This window comes from Cavia porcellus, unplaced genomic scaffold, assembly GCF_034190915.1.
Source record: "Cavia porcellus strain 051 isolate PalLab524CR breed Dunkin Hartley unplaced genomic scaffold, mCavPor4.1 scaffold_11, whole genome shotgun sequence".
NCBI lineage: Eukaryota > Metazoa > Chordata > Mammalia > Rodentia > Caviidae > Cavia > Cavia porcellus.
This window is the reverse complement of record NW_026947494.1, coordinates 28,950,369-28,973,817: the sequence shown is the minus strand read 5'-3', so window position 1 is coordinate 28,973,817 and position 23,449 is coordinate 28,950,369. Positions and strand designations below refer to the sequence as shown.

The following is a 23,449-nucleotide window of genomic DNA, read 5'->3' as shown; positions in this document are numbered from 1 at the left end:
TGTCAGTTTAAGGGGTGATCTTAACTCACTTTGCTTCCAGTAGGTGCTTCGTGGGCATCTGTAAACAAATTTGATCTTCACACAAAACCCAGAATGCCCCCATGTGACTTCTCACCTGAAAGATACCAGGTAAGACTCGGAGCTTTGGGCAAATACAAAGTGTTTCCCCATAGGAAGTCTCATTCAGTTATTGCTGCAAGAAATACAGACACCTCTGCTTGCTGCTAAGCTGTGCCATCCCAGATGTCTATCCTTTAATCCTTGGGAGCTTCTGAAAAGACATTCCACAAAATTTACTATCAGTGTGTGAATTGATATGTATGTGTGGGAGCAATATATATATATATATATATATATATATATATATATCCCTGAAATATATGTATAATATATCATACATGTGATGACGCATATTTCCTTTTTTGAATGTGCTTCTTCTAAGTAATTGGTATGGCAATACATAATCTGACCTTCTAGATTCTGTCACTAACATTTAGTTATCTTTTTGCTGTCAGACTAATAATGATTGTGTTTCTCTCTCTCTCTCTCTCTCTCTCTCTCTCTCTCTCTCTCTCTCACACACACACACACACACACACACACACACACACACACCTCTACCTTTTGCTCTGCACAATACTCATAGGTCTGAAATTATGGAATCAGTGTCAGGCATGATCCACAAAGGGGAGAGATGTGAGAAAAACATTTTATCTTCAAAACTATAAACACCACTGGCACTTCCTTTTTTGTTTATGTTCAAAAATAGGAACACAAATGCTGCTTTCAAAGCCCCTTCTCATTTTTAAAGGTAAAACCAATTCAAAACCAACCCTTTCCATCCAGAGATAGAAATCCCAGCCCCTTTCTCATGTTTTCCCTAGAAAAGGATCAAGTCCCTCAAATAATTTTACCTACTTAAGAAGAAAGCAATTTATAAAAAAGATGGTGGCTGGGCATGGTGACTCATGCCTGTAATTCCAGCACTTGGGAAGCTGAAGAAAGAGGCTCATTGTGAATCCCAGGCCAGGATAGGGTATATAGTGAGTTCAAGGTCAATCTGAACTACATAGTGAGATCCTATTTCAAATAATAAATAATTTAATTAATAAATTTTTTTAAAGAATGTTAGGTAAACACACCCATTTGCATTCCTTCATATGGCCCTGGGTTCAGCTCACCAAGCATTTTTAAATTGACCTGCTGATGATCCTGTAAGAACTGTGGTGATAAAAAGGAGATTTTAATTCTGTCTATCTGCAGTCCCTTGCCTATGAGCACGCACTGGAGATTCACAGGCAACATCTTTCTCCTGTGGCGACGGCATATTTCCAGAAGCCCCTGCTGCTCCACCAGGGACACATGGAGTGGCTGTTTGATTCTGAAGGAAACAGATACCTGGATTTCTTTTCTGGGATTGTCACTGTCAGTGTTGGTCACTGCCACCCGTGAGTATTCATATGATCCAGGGGTTTTCATTACAGAAGAATGAGGAAAACAATGATGTGACTGATCCATAACCCTCAATTTGCTTAGTTGGGTTTAAAAAATACCTATTATAGATTAAGATTGACATACTTCCCCAAACACTCCTGGGCACCAACTCTCGACACCACACTTTGTTTTCTGACATTGAAAGCTCTATACATTCTCATTGTGCAAGCAGAGTGGTGTGTACTGTGTGCCTGGAGTATTTCTCACTAGTAACCGCTTTCCAAGGAGAGCAACAAGGCAGAAAGAAAAGGGAAAGCAGGAGGCTTTCAGAGAAGCATGGAGAAAAGAGCGCAAGCTAAGGGATGATGAAAGAGAGAAATAAACTCCAGTATGAGGATCTTCTTCATGGACTTTGAGATACGGGTGAGGAAAAGAAAGCTAATAAGATACAGATGCAATTTTAGCTGGAAATTTACTTAGAAATGAATGAAGCAATTAATCTTGAGACTCTCGAAACCCATAATTATCAACTCACCCATACATGTTTTCAGCAGATTCTTCTATGATCTTTTTGGTTTCCATGTGACCCTCTCATTTTAATATCTGCTCTATCTTGCCCTTAAAAATCTGTCCAATAAATCTCACATTAAATCAGAAGGAAAAAGCAGTGAGTTTAAAATAAATTGTCAAAGCAAAGAAGAAAGCAAAACATTTTCTCTTTTGGCAGATGACAGTCGTTGAGAAATGAGTTGTCCGTCCAGACTCAATCTCATCATCTTCGTTTCCTTCTCTTTCTCCTGCCTTCTGGAAGCATCACTCCCACACAAGGTCCCAAGAGGCATCTAAAATAAATTTCAGACACAATTTAAAACATAACATAAATATGCATAAAGAAGCAGAGAAAATGAAATACATAACAACTTTAAACACTTGCATTGAATCCTCCCAATAATGTTGGCATTATCTCTGATAACTGACCATTAGAGTTGTTGGCTTTCATGATCTTTGTTCTTCTGATCTCCATCCAAGCCCAGCTGATGCCGTTGGCTCTGTCCTTGGCTCTGTTCTTAGTTCTCTGCTCTTCTTTCATCACTTATTTCCCCATCACAGAGCTGAACCCATCTCATCCGCCTACCCCTGCTTATTAGTTATTGCTTTGTCAACTTCTTCACTTGACCCTGCAGCCTAGGTCCCCAACCAAGCTGTAAGAATGAATCTAATGAGCCCAGATCAAGCCTCAGTATGCGCCACATTCTCCATTTACCATGTAGGATACCTCTGACCCTCTCTTCTTTTTTTATTTTAAAGAGAAGAGAACAAAAGAGGATAGAACAAAGCAAATCAGAACAGAACAATGTAAGTAACACAGCACTTCATAACAAGACAACTGGATATTAACAATAGCTACCATAATGTCTCTTTTCTTTGAAATAGTTGAGTATACCTTCAAACACAATCATATCAAACATAACAAAATAGTATAAAACCATTCAAGAGAATGAAAGTATTACAAGATATTCAAACCCAAATTCCAGAAAATAAAAAATGGCTACTATATCTCATATTCCATAAAAAATTTGTTAATACTATCACACATATTAAAATCCAATAAGACACAATATGATAGAACCAATGGAAATGAAAGGACAAAAGCATGGTATGACCTCAAAGCAAGATGATATTAAATCAGCAAGGCTGCCATAAGGTCTTATTTTCTTCAAAGTAGCTGCTCATGCCATCACACATAATAAAATCAAACAAAACAGAATAAAATCATTCCAACCAATGAATGAAAACATTATAAGACTTCAAAGCAATGTATTGGGGAACCAAAATTACCATAAAATCTTATGTATTCTTACCATTTCTTATACTAGGGAGACTATATGGTATTTATACATGTGAGTTTGATTTATTTTATTTATGAGTATGGATTCAAGTTGCACCCATTTATTAATATCTCAATGTGATCATTCTTTATAGCTCAGTAGTACTCCATTGTATAAAAATACCACATCTTTTTATCCATTCCTCATTTGATGGGCCTTTAGGTTGTTTCTAAGATCTGGCTATTACAAATTGTGTTGCTATAAACATAGGTGTACATATATCAGTGTGGTATAATGTTTTCAGTTCTTCTGTAAGGAGTGGTATAATGTTTTATACCACTATCAGTGTGGTATAATGTTTTCAGTTCTTCTATGTCCAGAAGGAATAGCTGGATCAAATGGAACCTCCAATCCCAGCTTTTTGAGAAATCTCCAGACTGACCTCCACAGTGTTTGTACCAGTCTACACTCCCACCAACAGTGCAGGAGAGTTCCTTTTTCCCCACAGCCTCTCCAGCATTTGTTGTTGGTAGTTTTCTTTATCTTGGCCATTCTTTCTGGAGTGAGATGGAACCTCAGTGCTGTTTTAATTCGCATTTCTCTAATGGCCAATGATGATGAACATTTTTTCAGTATTTATTTGCCATTCGTATTTGTTCATCTGAGAACTATGTATTCATCTCAGATGCCCATTTTTGGATTGGGTCTTTGAATTTTGGGGGTCTGATTTTTTTTTTAATGCTTTAATGTTCTAGACAGAAGTCCTTTGTCTGAGGGACAGTTCACTATGATTTTTTCCCAATATTTGGGTTTCCTTTTCACTATGCTGGAGATTTATTTCTACATTCAGAAATGCTTTCATAAGATGAAATCCCAGTTATTGATTCTGGGAAGTATTTCCCATGCAGTTTGATTCTTGCTCATGAATTCTATAGCTACCCCTATGTCCTCAAGATTTCTACCTACTTTGTCTTCCAACAGATTTAGTGTTTCTGTTTTAATATTTAGATCTTTGATCCATTTAGAGTTTAGTTTAGTATATGGTGATCGGCATGGTTCTAGCTTTAGTTTTTGGCATATGGAGAGCCAGTTTTTCCCGCACCATTTATTAAAGAGACTGTTGTTCTTCCAGTGAATGTGTCTGATGCCTTTATGAAAGATAAAGTGGCTGAGTGTGTTTGTAGTTATATTTGTACCTTCTAATCTATTCCATTGATCTTCCGCTCTGTTTTTATTCCAGTACCATCTTGATTTGTAGCTTTGTATTATTACTTCAAGTTGTATTATAACTTCAAGTCAGGGATTGTGATGCCTCCTTCTTTGCCTTTGCTGCTTAGAATTGTTTTTGCTATTCTAGGTCTCTTCTGGTTCCAGATGAATTTTAGGAGTGATTTCTCTATATCTATGAGGTATACTAGTGGTTTTTCATTGGGATTGCATTGAATCTGTATAACAGTTTTGGGATAATGGCCATTTTTGTAATATTTATTCTTCTTATTCATGAATAAGAGAATTTTCTGAGGCCCTCTTCAATTTCTTTTTTCAGGATAGTATAATTTTGCCTGAATAGATCTTTTACTTCTTTCATTAGATTAATTCTTAAGTATTTCATTTTTTGGATGCTATTGTGAAGGGTGTAGCTTCTCTTATTTCTCTCTCAGTGATTTTGTTGTTAGTGTATAGGAATGCTACTGATTTTTGAGTGTTCACTTTGTATCCAGCTACATTACTGAATTTATTTATTATATCTAGGAGTCTTTCAATGGAGTTTTGAGGGGTCTTCTATGTAGAGTATCAAGTCATCTGCAAATAATGATAATTTAACTTCCTTGCTCCTTTTATTTTTCTCTCTTCTCTAATTGCTCTGGCTAGTATTTCCAGTACTATACTAAATAGGAGAGGTGATAAGGGAAATCCTTGTCTTATGCCTGATTTTAAAGTAAAGGCCTTCAATTTTTGGCCTGTTAGTATGATATTGGCTGTTGGTTTGACATAGACGGCCTTTATGATATTGAGGTAAAGACCATCTATTCCAATTTTCTGCAAGGTTCTTATAAATGAATGTTGGACCTTTTCAAAAGCTTTTTCTGCATCTATAGAAATGATCATGTGATTCTTATTTTGGGCTCTATTGATATGGTGGATTACATTTATTGATTTATGTATGTTAAACCACCCCTGCATTCCTGAGATGAATCTCACTTGGTCATGGTGTATAATCTTGATGATTTGCTGCATTCTGTTTGTCAATATTTTATTGAGAATTTTTGCATCAATGTTCATTAGGGAGATTGGCTTGTAGTTCTCTTTTTTTGAGAGTCTTTCTCAGGTTTTGGTACTAGAGTAATACTTGCTTCCAGGAATGAGTTAGGAAGACTTGCTTCCTTTCAATATCATTGAAGAGTTTGAGGAGTGTTGATATTAAATCTTCTTTGTATTTCTTGTAGAATTTCACAGTGAATCCATCTCAGCCTGGCTGTTCTTTGTGGGTAAGGATTTAATTACATTTTCAATTTCATTTATTGAAATTGCATTATTCAACAGTTTTACATCTTCTTGACCCAGTTTTGGTATTTCACATGTTTCTAGGAATCTGTCCATTTCTTCTGTGTTATCAAACCTTTGAGAGTAGAGGTTTTCAAAATAGGTGCTGATGATCTTCTGTTTTTCCACAGTCTGTAGTGATTTCACCCTTTTCATACCTTATTGCATGAATTTGAATTTTTTCTTTCCTTTTTTAAATAAGGTTCGCTAGGGGCTTATCAATTTTATTTATTCTTTCAAAGAACTAACTCTTTGATTCATTGATTCTTTGTATCATTTTCTTAGTCTTTATTGCATTAATTTCTGCTCTGATCTTTGTAATTTTCTGCCTTCTTTTGGCTTTGGGCTTGTCTTGCTCTTCTTTTTCTAGATGTTTAAATTGTAGCATCAGGTTGTTTATTTGTGTTCATTCTGTTTTCTTGATTTGGGAATTCACTGCAATAAATTTTCCTCCGAGGACTGCTTTCATTGCATCCCACAGATTCTGGTACGTTGTATTTGTATTTTGGTTTGCTTTTAGATATTGTTTAATTTATTCTTTAATTTACTCTGTGACTGATTGCTCAAGAGTATATTATACAATTTCCATGTGTTTGTGGGGTTTTCCCAGTTTCTTTTATCATTAATTTCTAGTTTCATGGTGATACGATCTAATACATGCATGGGATAATTTCAATTCTTTTGCATTTACTTAAGTATGTTCTGTGGGCTAGTATATGGTCTATTTTAGAGAATGACCCATGTACTTCTGAGAAAAATATATATTCTGATGTTGGATGAAACATTCTGTATACATCTATCAAGCCCATTTGTTCACAGGTGTGATTCAGTTCTGTTATTTCTTTGCTGATTTTCTGTCTGGTTTATCTGTCTCTTGGTGTTAATGGCACGTTAAGGTCTCCTGTTATAATTGTGTTATTGCATATTAATTTTTCATTTCTGTTAATATTTGTTTTGTATATCTGGGTGCTCCCAAATTTGGTGCATATATATTTAAGATTGTTTTCTCTTCCTCTTGAAGTTTTCCCTTAACTAGTAGTTAGTGACCTTCTTTATCTCTTCAGATCATTCTTGGTTTGAACTTCACATTGTTTGCAAACGGGATAGCTACCCCCACTCTTTTTTGGGTTCCCATTGAATGAAGTATTGTTTTCCATCCTTTGAATTTCAGTCTTTGAGTTTCCTTTTAGGTTACTTGGTTTTCTTGTAGACAGCATATGGTTGGATGTTGCTTCTTGATCCATACTTCCAGTCTGTTTCTTTTAATTGGTGAATTGAGGCCATTTACATCAATGGTTATATTTGTTATATATTGGTTTATTGTTTGCATGTTATCTTTCACCTGTTGCTTCTTTACCTTTCCGCTCTTTAATTGTCTGCCTTGCTTAGTGTTTTTTTCCTATGTCTATCTAGAATGTCTTTCAGTATTCTTTGCAGGGTTGGTTTAGTGGTCATGAAATTCTTCAGCTGTTATTTTCATGGAAGTATCTTATTTCTTCATCCATTTTGAAGGACAGTTTTGCAGAATACAGAATACATCAGTCTGGGTTGGAAGCTGTTTTCCTTTAGGATCTGAAGGATCCTAACTCCATGCTCTTCTTCACTCCATGCTCTGCTTGACTTCATTGTTTGTGTTGAGAAGTCTACTGCAATTCTGATAGGTTTTCCTTTATAGGTGATCTGTCTTTTCTCTCTAACAGCTTTTAACATTCTGTTCTTATGTTGGATTTCTGGGATGGTGATTATTATATGTCTGGGTGTAGTTTTATTTTGATTATGGCTATTTGGAGTTTTATATGCTTCACTGATCTGATGTCAGTTTCCATTCTCATGTTTGGGAAATTTTCAGCTATTACTTCTGTAGATAGCCTCCTGATATCATTTATGTTGTCCCCTTCTTTTTCATTTATCCCTATCAATCTTACATTGTTTTTCTTTGCATCATCTTACAATTTTGAATTATTATCTCCTGATTCCTTGTTATTTTTAAAAGATCTTTCCTTTCTTGTTCACTAGTTGGAATCTTGTCTTCAAGGTCTGAAATTCTATATTCACTTTCATTGAAGCGATTTTGTCAACTTTCAAAGGAATTTTTGATTTCCTGTATATCTCTTTCAATCTGCTTCATACATTCTGTTTGTTTCTTATATTGTTCATTCATGGTTTCTAACTTTATGCATTGTTCCTCTAGTTTTTAACTATGTCTTCTTTAGATGTGCTCAGCATTTATTTCATTACATTTATTATTTCTTCTGTTACCTGGGAGATTATTTCTGATTTGAGTTTTTTTTTATAGCTTTCCAGAGTAGTTTCTTTATTTCACTTAGTATCATTTCAGGCATTTCAGGTGTATGGCTTATATTTTCTTCTATGTACATGGCTCCTAGGCTTTCTTGGGATGGGCTGGAAGTTTGAGGTTGCATTTTGGTCTTTCTTTTGTCATTTTCTTATATTTCCTGGTTTTTATGATGTTCAAAGCTTCCCCCAGGTGTATTGGAGAACACTTCATGTGCCCTCACTGAGAGCAATGGTCCAAAGCCCTCCTGAGCCAACACAAGCATGCTGGAACTCACCTTGCGTGCCTTCAGCTCCCCGGATTGAAAGAAGGTCACTAGGAAGGTCACTAGTCAGGCCCATGGGACCTCCCAAGCCTCCTCTGGTGTTTCAGGAAGGTGGGCAGGCTCCTAACCACTGAGAGCAATGGTCCAAATCTCTCCTTGAGCCTGCACAAGTGCATTGGGACTCACCTCATGCACCCTCAGCTCCCTGGATTCAACCCTCTCCTCTTTCACCATCAGCTCAAATTTAACATTTCCAAGCCTAAATCCATCATCACCACAAAGCTTTTCCCATATTCATTTAGTTCCCATATTCATTTATTTAAGGGGCACATGTGAACTACCTGCTCTGTGAAGAAACTAGGAGCTAGACAACAGCAAGGTGTCACAACTATACTTGGGATTTTGCTGGTGACACAGGCAAGACTAAAATTCATCTTCAATGCTTCTCTATGCTTCATTCCCCATAGCCAGCCAATGCTATGGACAGTTTTCTCTCCAATGAAATGCCTCTTCTACTGTTCTCTATTCCTTTTTCCCAGGGTAAGGCCACCTTGTCCACTGTTGTGGTTTGAAACTAGATGTCTCCTCAAAGCCACATGCACTCCTTTGGGAGGTGATTCAACCATGGTGGCATTGTATTCACCAGTGCACTAACTCACAAATGAGTTAGTGCACTGGTGAATACAGAGCTCAGTGTGCTGTTAGGAAGTGGGGCATGGTTGGAGGTGGGTTACTGAAGATGTGACCTCAAAGATCACCTCTCTCTCCAGCTACCTCTTTCTCTCTCTTTCTGCCCGACATGTGTTGAGCACGTTCACTTCTTCTGAGCTGTTCCACCATGTTATTTCTCCCCTGGAGCCAACTAACCATGGACTAAACTCTAAACCAAAATAAGAGCCTTTTCCTTCAATTTGTGAGTGTTGGGTATTGTGTCTTGGTAACAAAGAAAGTAACTAAAACACCAATCTAGCTGGTCTTCATATTACCAGTAATCTTCAAGCCCATTTTATGCTTCATCGGCTCTCAGATTTTTTTAAATAATGCTTTTGTCAAGCACCTCTTCTTTTTAAGAGTGTACTGACACTTCACAATTTCTATAGTGAGATTCCTGGAACACCAATCACAGGAACAGTTCCATGGAAAAGAACTCCATAATAAGTTTAGGAACTTTAGACCTTTCTTCTTTCCAGAAGAAGCAGAGTACATTAGCCTATTAAAAGTACTAACAGGTCCCAAGTAAAGTATCTGTTTCATCTTATAGTTCTCAAAATTATTTAACCACTGACCTGATTTATTTGGAGAGACAGAAGTTAATAACAGCAGAATTGGGATAAAACAAACCTTAGCTATTGCTGTCCTTTTGAGAAAGTGAGACATCTTATCCTGCCTTTCCTAGTCTCCCTAGTGAAGCACACATATCTATTCACATTTAGTTCATACTTTCCCTCAATATGAACTTTCTATAGCATTGGCTCATTCCTTGAAACAATGTGGTTTCATCATTACAAAACATTCTTCAATACTGACCACTCCTCACACCCAGATAATGGAATCTTCTTTGGAGGCAAAAGCATAGGTCATGTGTACATGTGTTTAATGATCTATAGTTCTTTAGAAAAATAAAATGGGAGGACACTCATACTTACCAGTATGTCATATGTATTTCTAAAATGTTCAAATCAAAAATAGAAGAAATTCTAAGCCTAAACTCCCTCATAAACAAGAAATTTATTATCTAAAATCTCCAAAAGACAATCTTTTGAACATGTGTCTCAGGGAGAAATTCATTATCTTTTGGGGCAAGATAAACCATTGATGGACACCTCTAGTGCTTAAAGGAGGTTTTTCTTAGGTGCAGATGAAAACTGTCTCTTAAAAACTCTGAGAAATCATCATATGTCTGAGTTTAGTGGCTAGTATAAGTGTTGGAAGGATATGCTCAGTGGCGGTATGGTGTGTCTCTGCTCTCCTATTTATCTAGGAAGGTGAACGCAGCGGCACAAAAGCAGCTTGGATGCCTGTGGCACACGAGTTCTGTCTTCTTCCACCCTCCCATGCACAAATATGCAGAGGAGCTCTCAGCCCTTCTTCCTGAGCCCCTAAAGGTATGGTGCTCTCAACTGCAAAATATAGTCTCAGGATTCCAAGGAATTTGCTCAAGGAGGCAGGAATATGGGCAGGGAACTTGGTCAGTTCATTGAACACCTGTCATGGTGAACTGTTAGTGACATGTGGAAGCAAGCAAGCAAAAGAAGAGAATTTGTGAATTGCTGATGAGACAAGCCAATATGAACTTTGCTCCTCTCTGGTCTTCTTTCCTTGGTGACTCGCTTCATCACACCTATGCTGAAATCACTTTCCAGGAGACCCAGTTCTCCTGGTCTTTATATCTATGGCCAAAAAAATGTTCATATCTTTGCTCTTTGGCTTCTCTACAAAGTTATTTACATTTCTTCTTTTACAAAGAGCAGAGCCATTTTTTGATAAATAACATTAATCTAAAATTCACTTAGATATTTTTGTGAAATGTTTTTCTGCATCTCAAATGACTGACTTTTTAAACTGAATTAAGTTGTAAAAATGCTGGCCAAGATTAGCATCTAAGCATTGAATGAGTTAATTGATTCGGCCTGCAGATCAACAAGTTCGGAACTCCTGGAGGAGAAACGGGGATTAAATAAAAGACATGGGGGAGACAAAAAGAGACGAAGGCAAGTTGATGTTAACCCAATCAAGCCTCCGGTTTATTGAGAAAATAATCACACCTTTTATAGGCTAAGGGCGGGAGCTGGGACAGGAAGAGGTTAAACAGATGAATACAACAGGGTTACCATCACATCCGGATAAGTGACGTAAGCAGAAGAGGATTATGGTTAATGTAGGCAGACGCAGTGCCCATAGGAGAGAGAGAGAGAGACATCTAGGCAGCAATGCCTGTCACTCGGCTCCCTACATCTCCTCCCTTTTTATATTATTTAATTAAGAGTATGGCAGGCCCTGTGAGGACAGCGTCTGTCTTAGGTCAAGGACCTCATTGCATGAACCCAACCAGGCCTTACCCGTCATGGGCTTGCAGAACAGCAGTTGGTCCTGTGCCTGTCTTAGGTGGCCGTTGGAATTAACATGCATGTCCTAGTTGCCCGTCTCTGACTGCCTGTCCATTGCTCCAGGGCAGTCAGGCCGCATCATCATATGGGCCACTCATGGGAATTCCTTCCCTGTAGGTTTGTTGATCTGTCATCTCCAGCTGATGATAGTGTACCTGAATGGGCTTTGCCATAAATGCGTCTATCCGGTTATTAATGAACATCATAATCCTCTGAAAAATACAAGACTCACAGAAATGAGAAACAATAGGTCAGCTAGGGGACCCAAAAGGGGGACTAGGTAAGGGAAAAACTCCCCCCCCCAAAATCAAGGAGAAGGGGTTGACAGCCATTTATTGGTGTCTCTGTATGAAGTCATTCTCCTATGTCTTGGAGCATGCCTTGTATAACACTGGATGCAGTCTATTTGGCTGGCGTATGTTTCTCCAGACCGAGAAGAGCCTCTTCCACAGTCATGGGGTTCTGTGCATGGCTGTCAGCAGTTGCAGTCTGTTTGGCAGGGGTCAAAATCCACCATGGGTGTGGTGTGGCTCAAGAAGGCTGGTTAAGCAGCATAAGGCTCCAGGGAGATGTGTCACCTGTAAGAGAACACAGGGGATTGTGCCTCAGGAAATAACATTATTCCTGGGCGTTACATGGGGTCTTTGAAGAACTGTCTACTTGCTTTACGAGGCGTTCAGGTAGCCATCTAGCTTCTCTATCTTGTTGAGAGTAAACACACACTGAACCTCGTCCCCAGATAAGGACTGGATCAGGGCCATTCCACACATTGGTTAGTGGGTCTCTCCATAAAACAGATGTAAACCGTGTTTGAGTCTGAGTATGCCAAAACCGAGATGCTGCGGAGCAGCCTGAAGCATCCAGGGTCAGAAAATTTAAAATAAAAAGAGCATGTGAAAGGACATTTCTAGGGGACCCCTGGGTGGGGTACCATGTCTCCCTTTTTATTTTATCTATGGTGAATTTAAGAGAACGATGCGCATGTTCAACAATGCCTTGTCACTGAGGATTGTAAGGTATACCTGTAGTGTGGAGGATATTAAGGCTTTTACAAAATTGAGCAAAGGAGGTGCTGGTATAGCCAGGGCCATTATCGGTCTTAAGCTGTTGAGGACATCCCAGAACTGAGAAGGCTGACAGCATATGGGCTATAATGTGTTTAGCAGCTTCTCCAGTCTGGAGAGTGGCAAAAATGAAGCCGCTATAAGTGTCAATGATGACATGTACATATTTTAGATTGTCAAACTCATTGAAATGGGTAACATCCATTTGCCATAAGGCATTAGGAATTAAACCTCTAGGGTTGACTCCTAGGTGTTGAACAGGTGAGTGGATAGCACAAGATGGGCAATTTTTTACAATTTGTCTGGCTTGCTCACGGGTAATTTTGTAGAGAAGGCGGAGGGTGTGAGCATTGAGGTGATGTAGCTGGTGGGCTTGTTGGGCCTCAGACACCTTGGAGTCCTGAGCCATAAAAACCTGTGCTCGTACAGCAACATCAGCCAAATGATTTCCTTGGGCAAGAGGCCCTGGGAGGTTGGAATGAGCTCGCAGATGACCGATAAAGAACTTATGACGGCGAAGCCGTATGAAGCATTGTAATTGTTTGAACAGATTTGCAGCTGGGGAAGCATGACATATAATAGCAACAGTCTCTAATAATGGAACAGACTGAGCAAGGTAAGCACTGTCAGTATACAAATTAAATGGTTGGTCAGAGTAAGCAGCAAAAGCTGCAAGAATAGCTTCTAACTCTGCTAATTGTGCAGAGGAAGTATCTGCCTGGAGGGTAGAAACATTGTCTTGAGATACATAAGCAGCCCTTCTGGAGGATGAGCCATCAGTGAATAAAACCAGGGCACCCGGAAGGGGTTGTGAAGCTGTGACTTTAGGGAATATAAATGAGTGACGATTAGCAAAGTCAACTAGCTTATTTGGAGGGTAATGATTGTCAATAGTCCCTGAATAGGAAGCTAAGGCAATAGGCCACACTTCAGTACTCTGAAGTAGCCAATCTATTTGGTCTTTTGTAAAAGGTTGAATGATAATGTCTGGTTCTTTGCCAAAGTAACATTTTACCTGCTTTCTACCCTGGATTATTAGGTCTGAGACAGCTTGGAAATAAGGCAAAAGTGTTCTTTTTGGAGAGACTGGTAAATGGACCCACATGAGGGGAGCTTGTTGCCAGAACACTGCTGTAGGGCAAAGCTTTGTATTAAAAATGAGAAACTGTAAAGGCTCATTGTAGTCCATAAAGGAAACAGTTTGTTGAGCAATAGTCTCTTCTACTTTACTGAGCGCTCTCCTGGCATCAGGTGTAAGCTCTCGGGGGGGAAGTTGGATCTATGTCTCCCCAAAGCAGTGCATAAAGGGGCTGTAAATCATGTTTAGTTAGTTTTAAAAATGGTATGAGCCAATTAATATCTCCCAATAGTTTTTGGAAGTCATGAAGTGTAAAGGAATAGAGAAAAAGCAATCTTTAAGATCTATGACAATTTTAAAAAATCCTAAAGGAATGGCACTGAGTGAGGGGAGGCCTGGTTGTAGGGGCCCCATTAAGACCATTGTCTTATTTATCGCCCTAAGGTCTTGTAGCAGCCTCCACTTTCCTGACCTTTTCCAGATAACAAAGATAGGTGTGTTCCAAGGGGAATTACTAGGAACAATGTGTCCTGCATCTAACTGGTCTGGTATCAGCTGCTGTGCGGCTGCAAGCTTTTCAGAGTTAAGGTTGTTTTTAAAAGGCTTATATGAATCCCCAATTTGCCATGGAGGCACAGGGAGTTGCGGGCTGCCATCCTGGGACCTGCTGATCACGTCAACAGGTGGAAGTGGTGGCAGATCACCATGTACAAGGACCTCTAACAGGCCATCATTCTCTGCATCTGAGAAATCAGAGGCTTCAGATTTTTCTGAGGATGGTTTTGAGGTAGATTTAAGGAAGTCGCGCAAGGCAGCCTCACCTAGTGCAACTGTCTCCTCAACCTGAGGGTCTGCATGCCTCTGGGCAAGCAGCTCAGAAATTAAATTCCAATATGTAAAGGTGGTCACAGGAACCTTTTTTGGACCGAAAACTCCAATCTTTTAAAGCATCTCTTACTCTATTCCACCTCTTGGTATCTGTAGAACCCTCTAGGGGGAACCAAGGGCAAACCTTATGAATAAACTGAAAATACTGTAATAATTTTTGTTTTTTCAACCCTTATCTCTCTTGTCTTTAATGCCTTTATAAGGCCTCCGACGAACACTTCATGTTCGCTCAATACTTGACCCATGTCGGGAAAGGGAAATGGGGTTGCCGTTCACTCACCGTGACTCGGGCAGGACGTCGGGTAGTCGTCTGCGCAGGTCTCGGCACTTGATTTAATGTCCTGTTGCTTTAAGCTTTAATCCTTGATTCAGTTTACTCATTCCTCGGCCGAGGTCTCTGGTTCAATTTGCTTTCACTTTCGGTTTAAGCCGGCTGTCTCTCGAACGGCTCCCTGGTTAACTTCTCCGTGCCAGGAGCCCCACGTTGGGCGCCACTTGATCCGGCCTGCAGATCAACAAGTTCGGAGCTCCTGGAGGAGAAACGGGGATTAAATAAAAGACATGGGGGAGACAAAAAGAGACGAAGGCAAGTTGATGTTAACCCAATCAAGCCTCCGGTTTATTGAGAAAATAATCACACCTTTTATAGGCTAAGGGCGGGAGCTGGGACAGGAAGAGGTTAAACAGATGAATACAACAGGGTTACCATCACATCCGGATAAGTGACGTAAGCAGAAGAGGATTATGGTTAATGTAGGCAGACGCAGTGCCCATAGGAGAGAGAGAGAGAGACATCTAGGCAGCAATGCCTGTCACTCGGCTCCCTACAGTTAATATTTATGAAGAATCTGTAATAGTGCCCAATACCTGATATTAGCTGTTATTGTACTGTAGCATCTATATTTTCTAGAACTGTATTTACTGTATTATCTAGAACATAGAGAAAAGTTTGGAATAGCTGTTACCCAAGTTCAGACCCAGATGTTCCTGAAAATCATGAAAAGCAAGGTAGTGAGTAGTCGTGAACACATGCTGCCTAGTCCCTGACTGGTGACCTAGTTCCCTTCAGTTCTCCTCATTCTTTCATCTAAGTGAGGTTTTATCTGCTCACTCATTTTTTTCAATGTTCACACATAGTACAGTCAGGCTAGAGTAGCCCCTGGGATTTCAGGGCCAGGGGTTTTGCTTCACTCCAAGCCTTCAATATCATGTGGAATAAGTTAGACTGAGGAGTGAAAAGACCTCAAATATATGCAGCCACTAACCACTGTGTCCCTCACCACAGCTCCTCCATTTGAATATTTCACAGAAAAGCCAACGCAAACCCAAAATGCTTCACAGCTCAGACAAACTCTTAGTTATTTTTGTATTTCTGCCGCATTCTAGCCACTCAATGAAGAGTGGAACAATTAATACAGCAATTAAATAATGGAACTTCTAGGTAAACTGGTCTGAAGTGATCTGTGAGCGCTCTCCTCTCTCTCTTCTCTCTCTCTCTCTCTCTCTCTCTCTCTCTCTCTCTCTCTCTCCCTTTCTCCTCTCTCTCCCTCTTTCTCCTCTCTCTCCCTCTCTCTTTCTTCTTTCTTCTTCTTCTTTCCCTCTCCCTCTCTCTGCCTCTCTCCCCACCCCATAGTGGGATACAGTCTTTAGCACTTTTGCATGAATTGAATAACCAGAAACGAAATGAAAGTAAGCAGTCATGTATCTTTTTTTCTCCCTCCAGGTCATTTTCTTAGTAAACAGTGGTTCAGAAGCCAATGACCTGGCCATGCTAATGGCCAGAGCACACTCACAACACACAGACATTATTTCTTTCAGGTAATTATACCTTAGAAAACCAACTTTAATGACATTGACTTTTTCCAATACTAAATGTGTGTATTTAAATCTTACCCTGGAAAAAAAAAGAAAAAAACATTACTAGGGATATCTTTTCAATTTTAAGTTTTAGAGAATGATCAATCAAGTGAATTTAGTAACTAAGTAAACTCATTTAAATTGACTTAATAGTTATATTAATAATAAAAATAATAGGAAACTAAGAACTTGTTCACCGTTCCCTTTTTTAGCAGACTCTTATATAACCAGATTCATAAGATTTTTCTAAAAGCAGTAATTTAGAGCAAAAATTAGAGGAATGGATAGTCCTGCTTTGTAACCTAACTAGCTATAATTTCAGTCTAAATCCATCATCCTCATCATAGCACATATATATTGTACATTTGACAGAAAATGTGCATGCGGTAATTACAAGCACAAGGAGACATTTGTTGTCAAAGAAATATGAAATAAAAGATTGTGATTAATGATTTATCAACATAGAATTCCAGAATAAACATAAATAACATAATAAATTCCATAAACATAAATAATTCCAAAATAAACACTGCATCCAAATAAACAGTGCTCTATTTTAAACAGTCTTATACTACCAAAGTTTGAAATGTCTTGTCTTCTTTTTCAACATACATGACCGTCTTCTCAAATAATTTTGTCTCTTAATTTAACTAAATTCTGAATTTGAGAAAGGGTCAGAGAGAATTAGTCTGATATATATACTAAATATGACTGTTTTACATTCAAAAGAAATAAAACCTGTATTTCTTACAGGCCAAATAAGGTAGTTAGAACTCACTTAAAGACCATTCTCTCAAAGACACTGACCCAAGCTTCCTCACAGGAAAAAATATTTGTCTTTTGAAAGTGACTATTTTTAAGATTAGCAATTGTTGAACATACAGTTTCTGGTATGTTGCTTGTAGATCAGTTAGCTATTTTAAAGTAATAATATGGGACAAGTTTTAAAGTCAGTCAGAGTTCTTATTCAGAAGACCTCCAAAAGTCCTTTCTCAATTTCAAATATATAACACCATTTGAAAAGATACATAAGTACATTCCTGTCATATAGGCTTGGAAGAGTTCTTGGAAATTGTTGTAATTCAATGTTACTCAATGTCGGGCTCATATCCATAGCCTTCTTAGATTTTTTTTTTTTTTTGCATTTTCTACTCAGGCCAATAACTCAAAAGAAATTAACATGACCCCATCCTCTCATTTCTTTTCTCTGCAGAGGAGCCTACCATGGATGCAGTCCTTATACACTTGGCTTGACCAATATAAGGACCTTCAAGACGAAACTCCTCACTGGGATGGGTTGCCAATCAGTGAGTTTTAAAGTTTTGTTTGTTATCTTGCTTCTCAAAGAACTGCTGAGTGCGTGGAATAATTGACCATATTTTCCTGATATTATAATTAGAAACTAATATAAAGATTAATCTGAGACTCAACTTAACTCAAGTGCATTGAAGATCATTTATGGCCTTCAGAGTCTGAATAATAATTAATGATAGAGTATTTTAATTTACTTTCTTCTAAGTAAAGCAAGTAAATCTGAGTCTCCAAAAATGTTGAATGTAAAAAATTTCCATAAAGTCATCATTGTTCTTACCTACAGTTCTCACATACATCAGTCTTCTCAATCACACAATCAGATAATTATCTTTATTCTTTAAAATGACCTTATCCAATAGAACTTTGAGAAAATTGTTTCTAGGCTGACATTAAATAAGTTTTCACTGTAGACTGCCCACATAAGTGGTTTCTGAGAAAAAAATATCTCTTCAAAGTAGAATATTAAATTTTCACCCTAAGTAAAGGAAGAATGAGGAGTCAGAATCTCAGGATCAAATTCAGAAGCCCTCTTGCCTTGCTACCTTATGATTCACCAAATTTGCTGTCTTGTATTCATATGTTGCCAAAATCCCTTTTTTTTTTTATGTACAGACAATGTGCCCAGATGTTTTCCGTGGCCCTTGGGGAGGAAGCCACTGTCGAGATTCTCCAGTGCAAACAATTAGGAAATGCAGCTGTTCACCAGGTTCAATGGGGTGGGGAGGAAGGGGCAGAGTGGATAGGACCACCCGGTATGAACAACCAGATTTGGAGAAATGGGAAAGGAAAAGTCAAAGAAAACAAACTCATATAATAAGTGACCCCCTCATGGAATCAACACTTCTCATGCCTACCATTGCTTAACTATCAGGGCTTCCCTACAGCCATGTAGGGAAAGTATCTCAAGCTATCAGATATAAGTTTAAAATCCACTATCATCTGGCAACTGATTAAAGGAGCTCTAATAGTTCTATTAACAATAAGTCTGTTATCAGTTATAAAAGAAAACAGGTAGATAGGATTATTCACCAATTCTCATGGGAGAAGAGAAAAGAAAAAAATGCTTTTGACAATTCAGAACTCTGGTCAAGGAAAAAAAAAGTTCTTCAAGGACTCAGAATCCAAACCAAAGTTAGAGCATCTGTCTAAATATGAAGTCAGATCTGAAAGCTGGTGACATCTCTTGCAAAAGTTCTGAAAGCATTCCCACAAGGAAAATTTCTATTTATCGACCACATTTTTATTTGTACTTTTTGTCCTTCTCAACATGAAAGAGACATGGCATGGAAACATAATTTTCACTACTTGTCAGCAAGCCCTGTCTCATATTGTCACCATAATGCAGGACTTTTTGAAAAGCTGCCTCTGAGTAATTCTGGAGGAAAGAAGAAACTGCTGTAGCCAAAAGATCTCTAACAGAATAGTATGAGTCACCAGGTCAAGAGGAAGAATGCAAGACACAAGTCTTAAGAATCATGAGCCACAGTCTTGAATAAGAGCCACAGTCACCACAATCTTCAAACTCATATGGGATTCTAGTGAACAAAGGTAGGAGAATGAGAGAATGAGTGCTGAACTAAGACAAAATATCCTTGTCACAAGAGTTAAAACCACCAGGAAGTTCAAAGCTATAATTCAAACTCCGCATTTTAAAGATGAGGAAACCGAGATCCATGTAGAGGAAATAAGAGAGCTATGATTTGATCCCAGGCATTCTAACTCCAAAGCCAGTGCTTACAACCCCTGTGGCTACCATCATTCACACTGATGCACCAGCAAGCTGAAGCCAGACTGCAGAACAAATAGTGTCTGCTCTTCCTCCATGATGGAGGAAGCGCGTGCAGTCGGGAAGTCTCAGTGCTGCTCCCAGTACTGCCAGGGTTCACTGAGAACAAACGCTCCATATTTTGCTTCATTTTATTGTAAAATGAAGATAGCAAGGCCTATCTCCCTACCCCAGTTCTGATCACATTGCAAGATATAAGGCTTATAAACGTATTTGCACAGGAAGACAGTCAATAGCAATTTAAATTTAATTTTTACTTGACTATATAAGTAAAGCCTTATATGCACATCACATCTGGAGAACATCATGAAATGAATCATCAAGAAGTACAATCAGACTCACAGGCCTGAGTCTGTCTTCAAATCCACCAGCACAGAGTTTAGTACACAGGTCGTTTGCTCCCTACTCCACAACCGTTATCTTTCTCTCTCTCTCTTTCTCTGAATCCTCCCTTTTTGAGGACTTCTGCTCTGACTTAATAACTGGAAACCTCATGGTCATCTCTCTAGACATGCATTCCTGCTTCTCTGAACTGTTGTCTTTGATGAATCAGCTGTTTTCTTAATCACTAACCAGTCTAATTATTTAAGTACAGGATGACCAAAAATTACATATTTTTGTCTTGTAAGATAATACAAGAAATATAAACATAACAAATGTATCAAATTTATTCAATACAAGAATCAGCTAGTTGAAATAATATCTCCCAGAGCAATGCTCCAGATGGTCAGAATGTAAACAAATACACTGTCCGAGTGACACTTGGAGTAAACTGTTAAGTGATTAACTTTTTTTCTTTTTAAATAATTTTATTGGTACACTTTTGACATAGATAATGATTGCATTCATCATAGGTAATTTATACCTGCACATGATATACCTTGATTTTTTTGTCATTCTCCTCCCTTCCTTTCAATCCTTCTCCCTGTCTCCCTTTAAAAGCTTTGTTTCTATTATTTTCCTTCCATTCTTCTTGATGTTTTTATCTCTGTTCCCTATTTTTCCTTTCCCCTCTTCCCATTTGAACATTTTCTTGCTACTTTCCAATGTCTATCTCCTTGTTTACCCTTTGGGTTTCTCACACAAGAGAAACAATACAATATTAAAACGTGTATCCAATTAACTTCACTTAAAATTGTGTCCTCAAGGTACATCCATTTACCTAAAAATTTTCAAGTTTATCCTGGGTAGTACTCCACTCTGTTTTGAGGAGACAAGATTCATATCGCATCTTGAAATAGACTGGAATACATAACGGGGCTGCAGCCTCCTGCAGTTGTACCTGAGAAGTGTTTGGTATTTGTTTTAAAACTGATGAGTTCACAGATCCATATCAACATGTAAGTACTTTGAGTACAGAAGACTCCAGTTCTCAGGTCCTCTCAATCTGTCAACTGGATGCATATAGGTCCCAAGCATGGTAAAATATTTTCATTTCAGAATTATATTATTAAACCTCAGAATAGACAGGAGGCCATGTTGTAAACCAAACACAGATTTTTTTTTTAATGTTGTCAATTTTGTTATCTTATGCTATCTACCTCTCCAGGAGTTTTTATCTCCAGGTGTGAATGCCAAGCTCTGAGTTTCAGATATCACCCATATGAAACTCACCTCTCATTACCCACTGCCCCCATAATTCTTGTACATTGGGAAGGAAGGTTTTCTTTTCCTTAAAAATGTTCATCTTTTGTTAGTGCCCCATTTTTCTCTTTCTGGATCACCAACTAAAACAGACTCCCATGGCCACTCTGTGGTAGTATCCACAGCCTCTTGGTGTTGTCATGGAGACACTAATGTACCAAGTCTCTTTCCAGAGGTAACCTAACCTGGAGTCACAGCAATGAGCCACTGAAGCAAGTATGAAATAAAGTAAAGAGATGAGCATAATAAACAACTGTCTCATCACTGAGCATGTGGGCATATGGAGGAAAAAGTCATGAAATATCTAGCAGAGGTTCAAGCAAAATTTTTCTTTGGTGTACCAAATTTAAACCTTTGAACTGATTTTACCCTAAACTTGGATTTTTATAGCTAAAAAGCTTGCTAAATCTCCAAATTATATCTTTTGAACATCTTTTAATATATCCTTTAGGGTTATCCAATGCTGTTTTTCTCTTTCTTTCCTGATCAATTTAGGGAATTTCACTCTGTAGGAACATAGATTTGTCTACTATGTCCTATCGATCAAAACAACATACACGATTCTAAAACCATACCTTCTGACTTTAATGTTCCTGTCACTCTTTCTTCTTCATGCACCTAACTAATCTCCGGTATCCAACTCACAAAATTAGCAGATAGGTCTGTCAGGCAAGCTTGCTAAAATATCACGCTCTTAGGGACAGGTTGTGTTTTTCTTCAGTTCTACTTAATGAAAAGCTGAGTATAAAATGTATTTTTGCTGTAGTTACGATGCACATTGCTGATAGATTCTCTTCCATACCTCTATCCCTCAAGAGACAAGCTATGTTCAGACCTCTAGGTAAATGATGCAGTGGTGCGTGGTGATTCTCCTCCCAACCAGACTACTTTCATTGTCATATGGGCAGAGGTCTCTATCACATTTATATCCTTCTGTAGATTCTGAGTTTAACTTTAGAAATGCTATAATGCTCTTTAGAATTAAATTACAAGTGATAAAAATTATGAAATTTCAATCACTTTTGGATGCAATTGATCTGGTATCTTTAGTATTCCAGGTCAGGAGAGTTCCTGTCTTAGCCTTTCTGCTTCCTTGATCATGCCCACGTTCTGTGATGACACACACAAATGGTAGTAGCTTCCTAAGCATAGACAGCCCTTCTGGGAAATCTTCCCCTTCCTCATGACCTTTCTCACCCAAAGATTTCATGAATATATAGGGAGTTTAACAAATAGGATAGCATCCATCACTAGCAGCAGAAACACTTTCATTATATGGAAGCAAGATGTGACTATAAACATGATTACTACTAAGACATTTGAGCTGAATGAACATGATGGCATTAATATGATAATAGCTCCACCTTTAAAAAATGAAAACACCTAGATAAAATATGTAACACACTCTCTTTAAAGCTTTGATACAAAAAACCAAAAATTCTCAGAATTCTCTGAAAATCAAATAATGACTAATTACTACAAGTAAAAGTATGCTGTATAATAGTCTGAGCCCATCTTTGGTATTTACAGTTCATTCCTGGAGAAAGTAGTTTAACTCTATACAACTAAGCTCAAGAACATTCCTTTTCCTTTTAAACCTTTCTATATATAAATCAAAAAAGAAATATTCTATTAACCAAAGTAGCAACAGTTAAACTAAAATTACTGAGACCTAGGAAACTCAGGTTACTCTTTCCCACATTTCATCAAAAAGACCTCAAAACACATCAGTAACTAAAACCAAGTTATTGTTTGGAAAAGGGAAAATTTTTTAGCAAGGGAAGTTTGTTTTTCTATTCTTTCAAAATGTTTTAACAATAAAAATTAATGAAAAATAGAATTGATACTTTTAAAGAATGAAATAAGTTATCTAAACAATATATTGCATTCTAGGAAAAAGTGTCCCTGTAATTCCAAACTTTCTCTGCTATACCTGTCAAAGCAATTTACAAGTGAAAAACAATTGTTGCTAAAAGGTCATTTTCAAAATTCTAAACTATACTAGTAACCCATGGAACTACTGGTTGAAATCATGTTTTAGATTTTTCTCATCCATAACTCATTTCTAAACTTTAAATAAATTTTTACAGATACTTTAAATATAAACTATTAAAAATAACAATAAAACAATTCTCAAATAATTAAAGAGATCATTAAAACAGTGTAGCCATTTTTGGCCTGAGGGCATTTGTTTAATCTGGTAAACTTGGGCTTCAGTTTTTATAGTTCCAGGGGTGCAGGAAGGAAATGATGAGTCCAGGGTAAAACCAAACAACCATTGTCATAAGGAAGGTTCCTCTGCCACACAGCTGGAATCCCCAAGAGCTCACACCCTCATCCATG

General features: G+C 38.0%; 1 protein-coding gene and 1 long non-coding RNA gene across 4 annotated transcripts in view; one reads left to right on the top strand and one right to left on the bottom strand.

Annotated features, from left to right (window-relative positions):
* Agxt2 (alanine--glyoxylate aminotransferase 2) overlaps positions 1-23,449 on the top strand; it is a 48,441-nt gene that overhangs the window by 5,162 nt on the left and 19,830 nt on the right. The window contains exons 2-7 of one of the 3 annotated variants that reach the window (XM_013152888.3): positions 44-129; positions 1,264-1,448; positions 10,350-10,473; positions 16,229-16,323; positions 17,576-17,669; positions 18,289-18,382. In XM_013152888.3, the coding sequence (XP_013008342.1) occupies positions 44-129; positions 1,264-1,448; positions 10,350-10,473; positions 16,229-16,323; positions 17,576-17,669; positions 18,289-18,382 (678 nt within the window). Of the gene's footprint in view, positions 1-40; positions 130-1,263; positions 1,449-10,349; positions 10,474-16,228; positions 16,324-17,575; positions 17,670-18,288; positions 18,383-23,449 lie in introns of all 3 variants that reach the window. The other 2 variants (XM_003470221.5, XM_013152890.3) reach the window with 2 other exon arrangements.
* On the bottom strand, positions 11,085-15,331 carry LOC134478072 (uncharacterized). Its single transcript, XR_010050434.1, has 2 exons — positions 14,786-15,331; positions 11,085-12,053 (listed from the first exon to the last, which is right to left on the bottom strand). It is a non-coding gene; the product is annotated as an uncharacterized LOC134478072 (long non-coding RNA).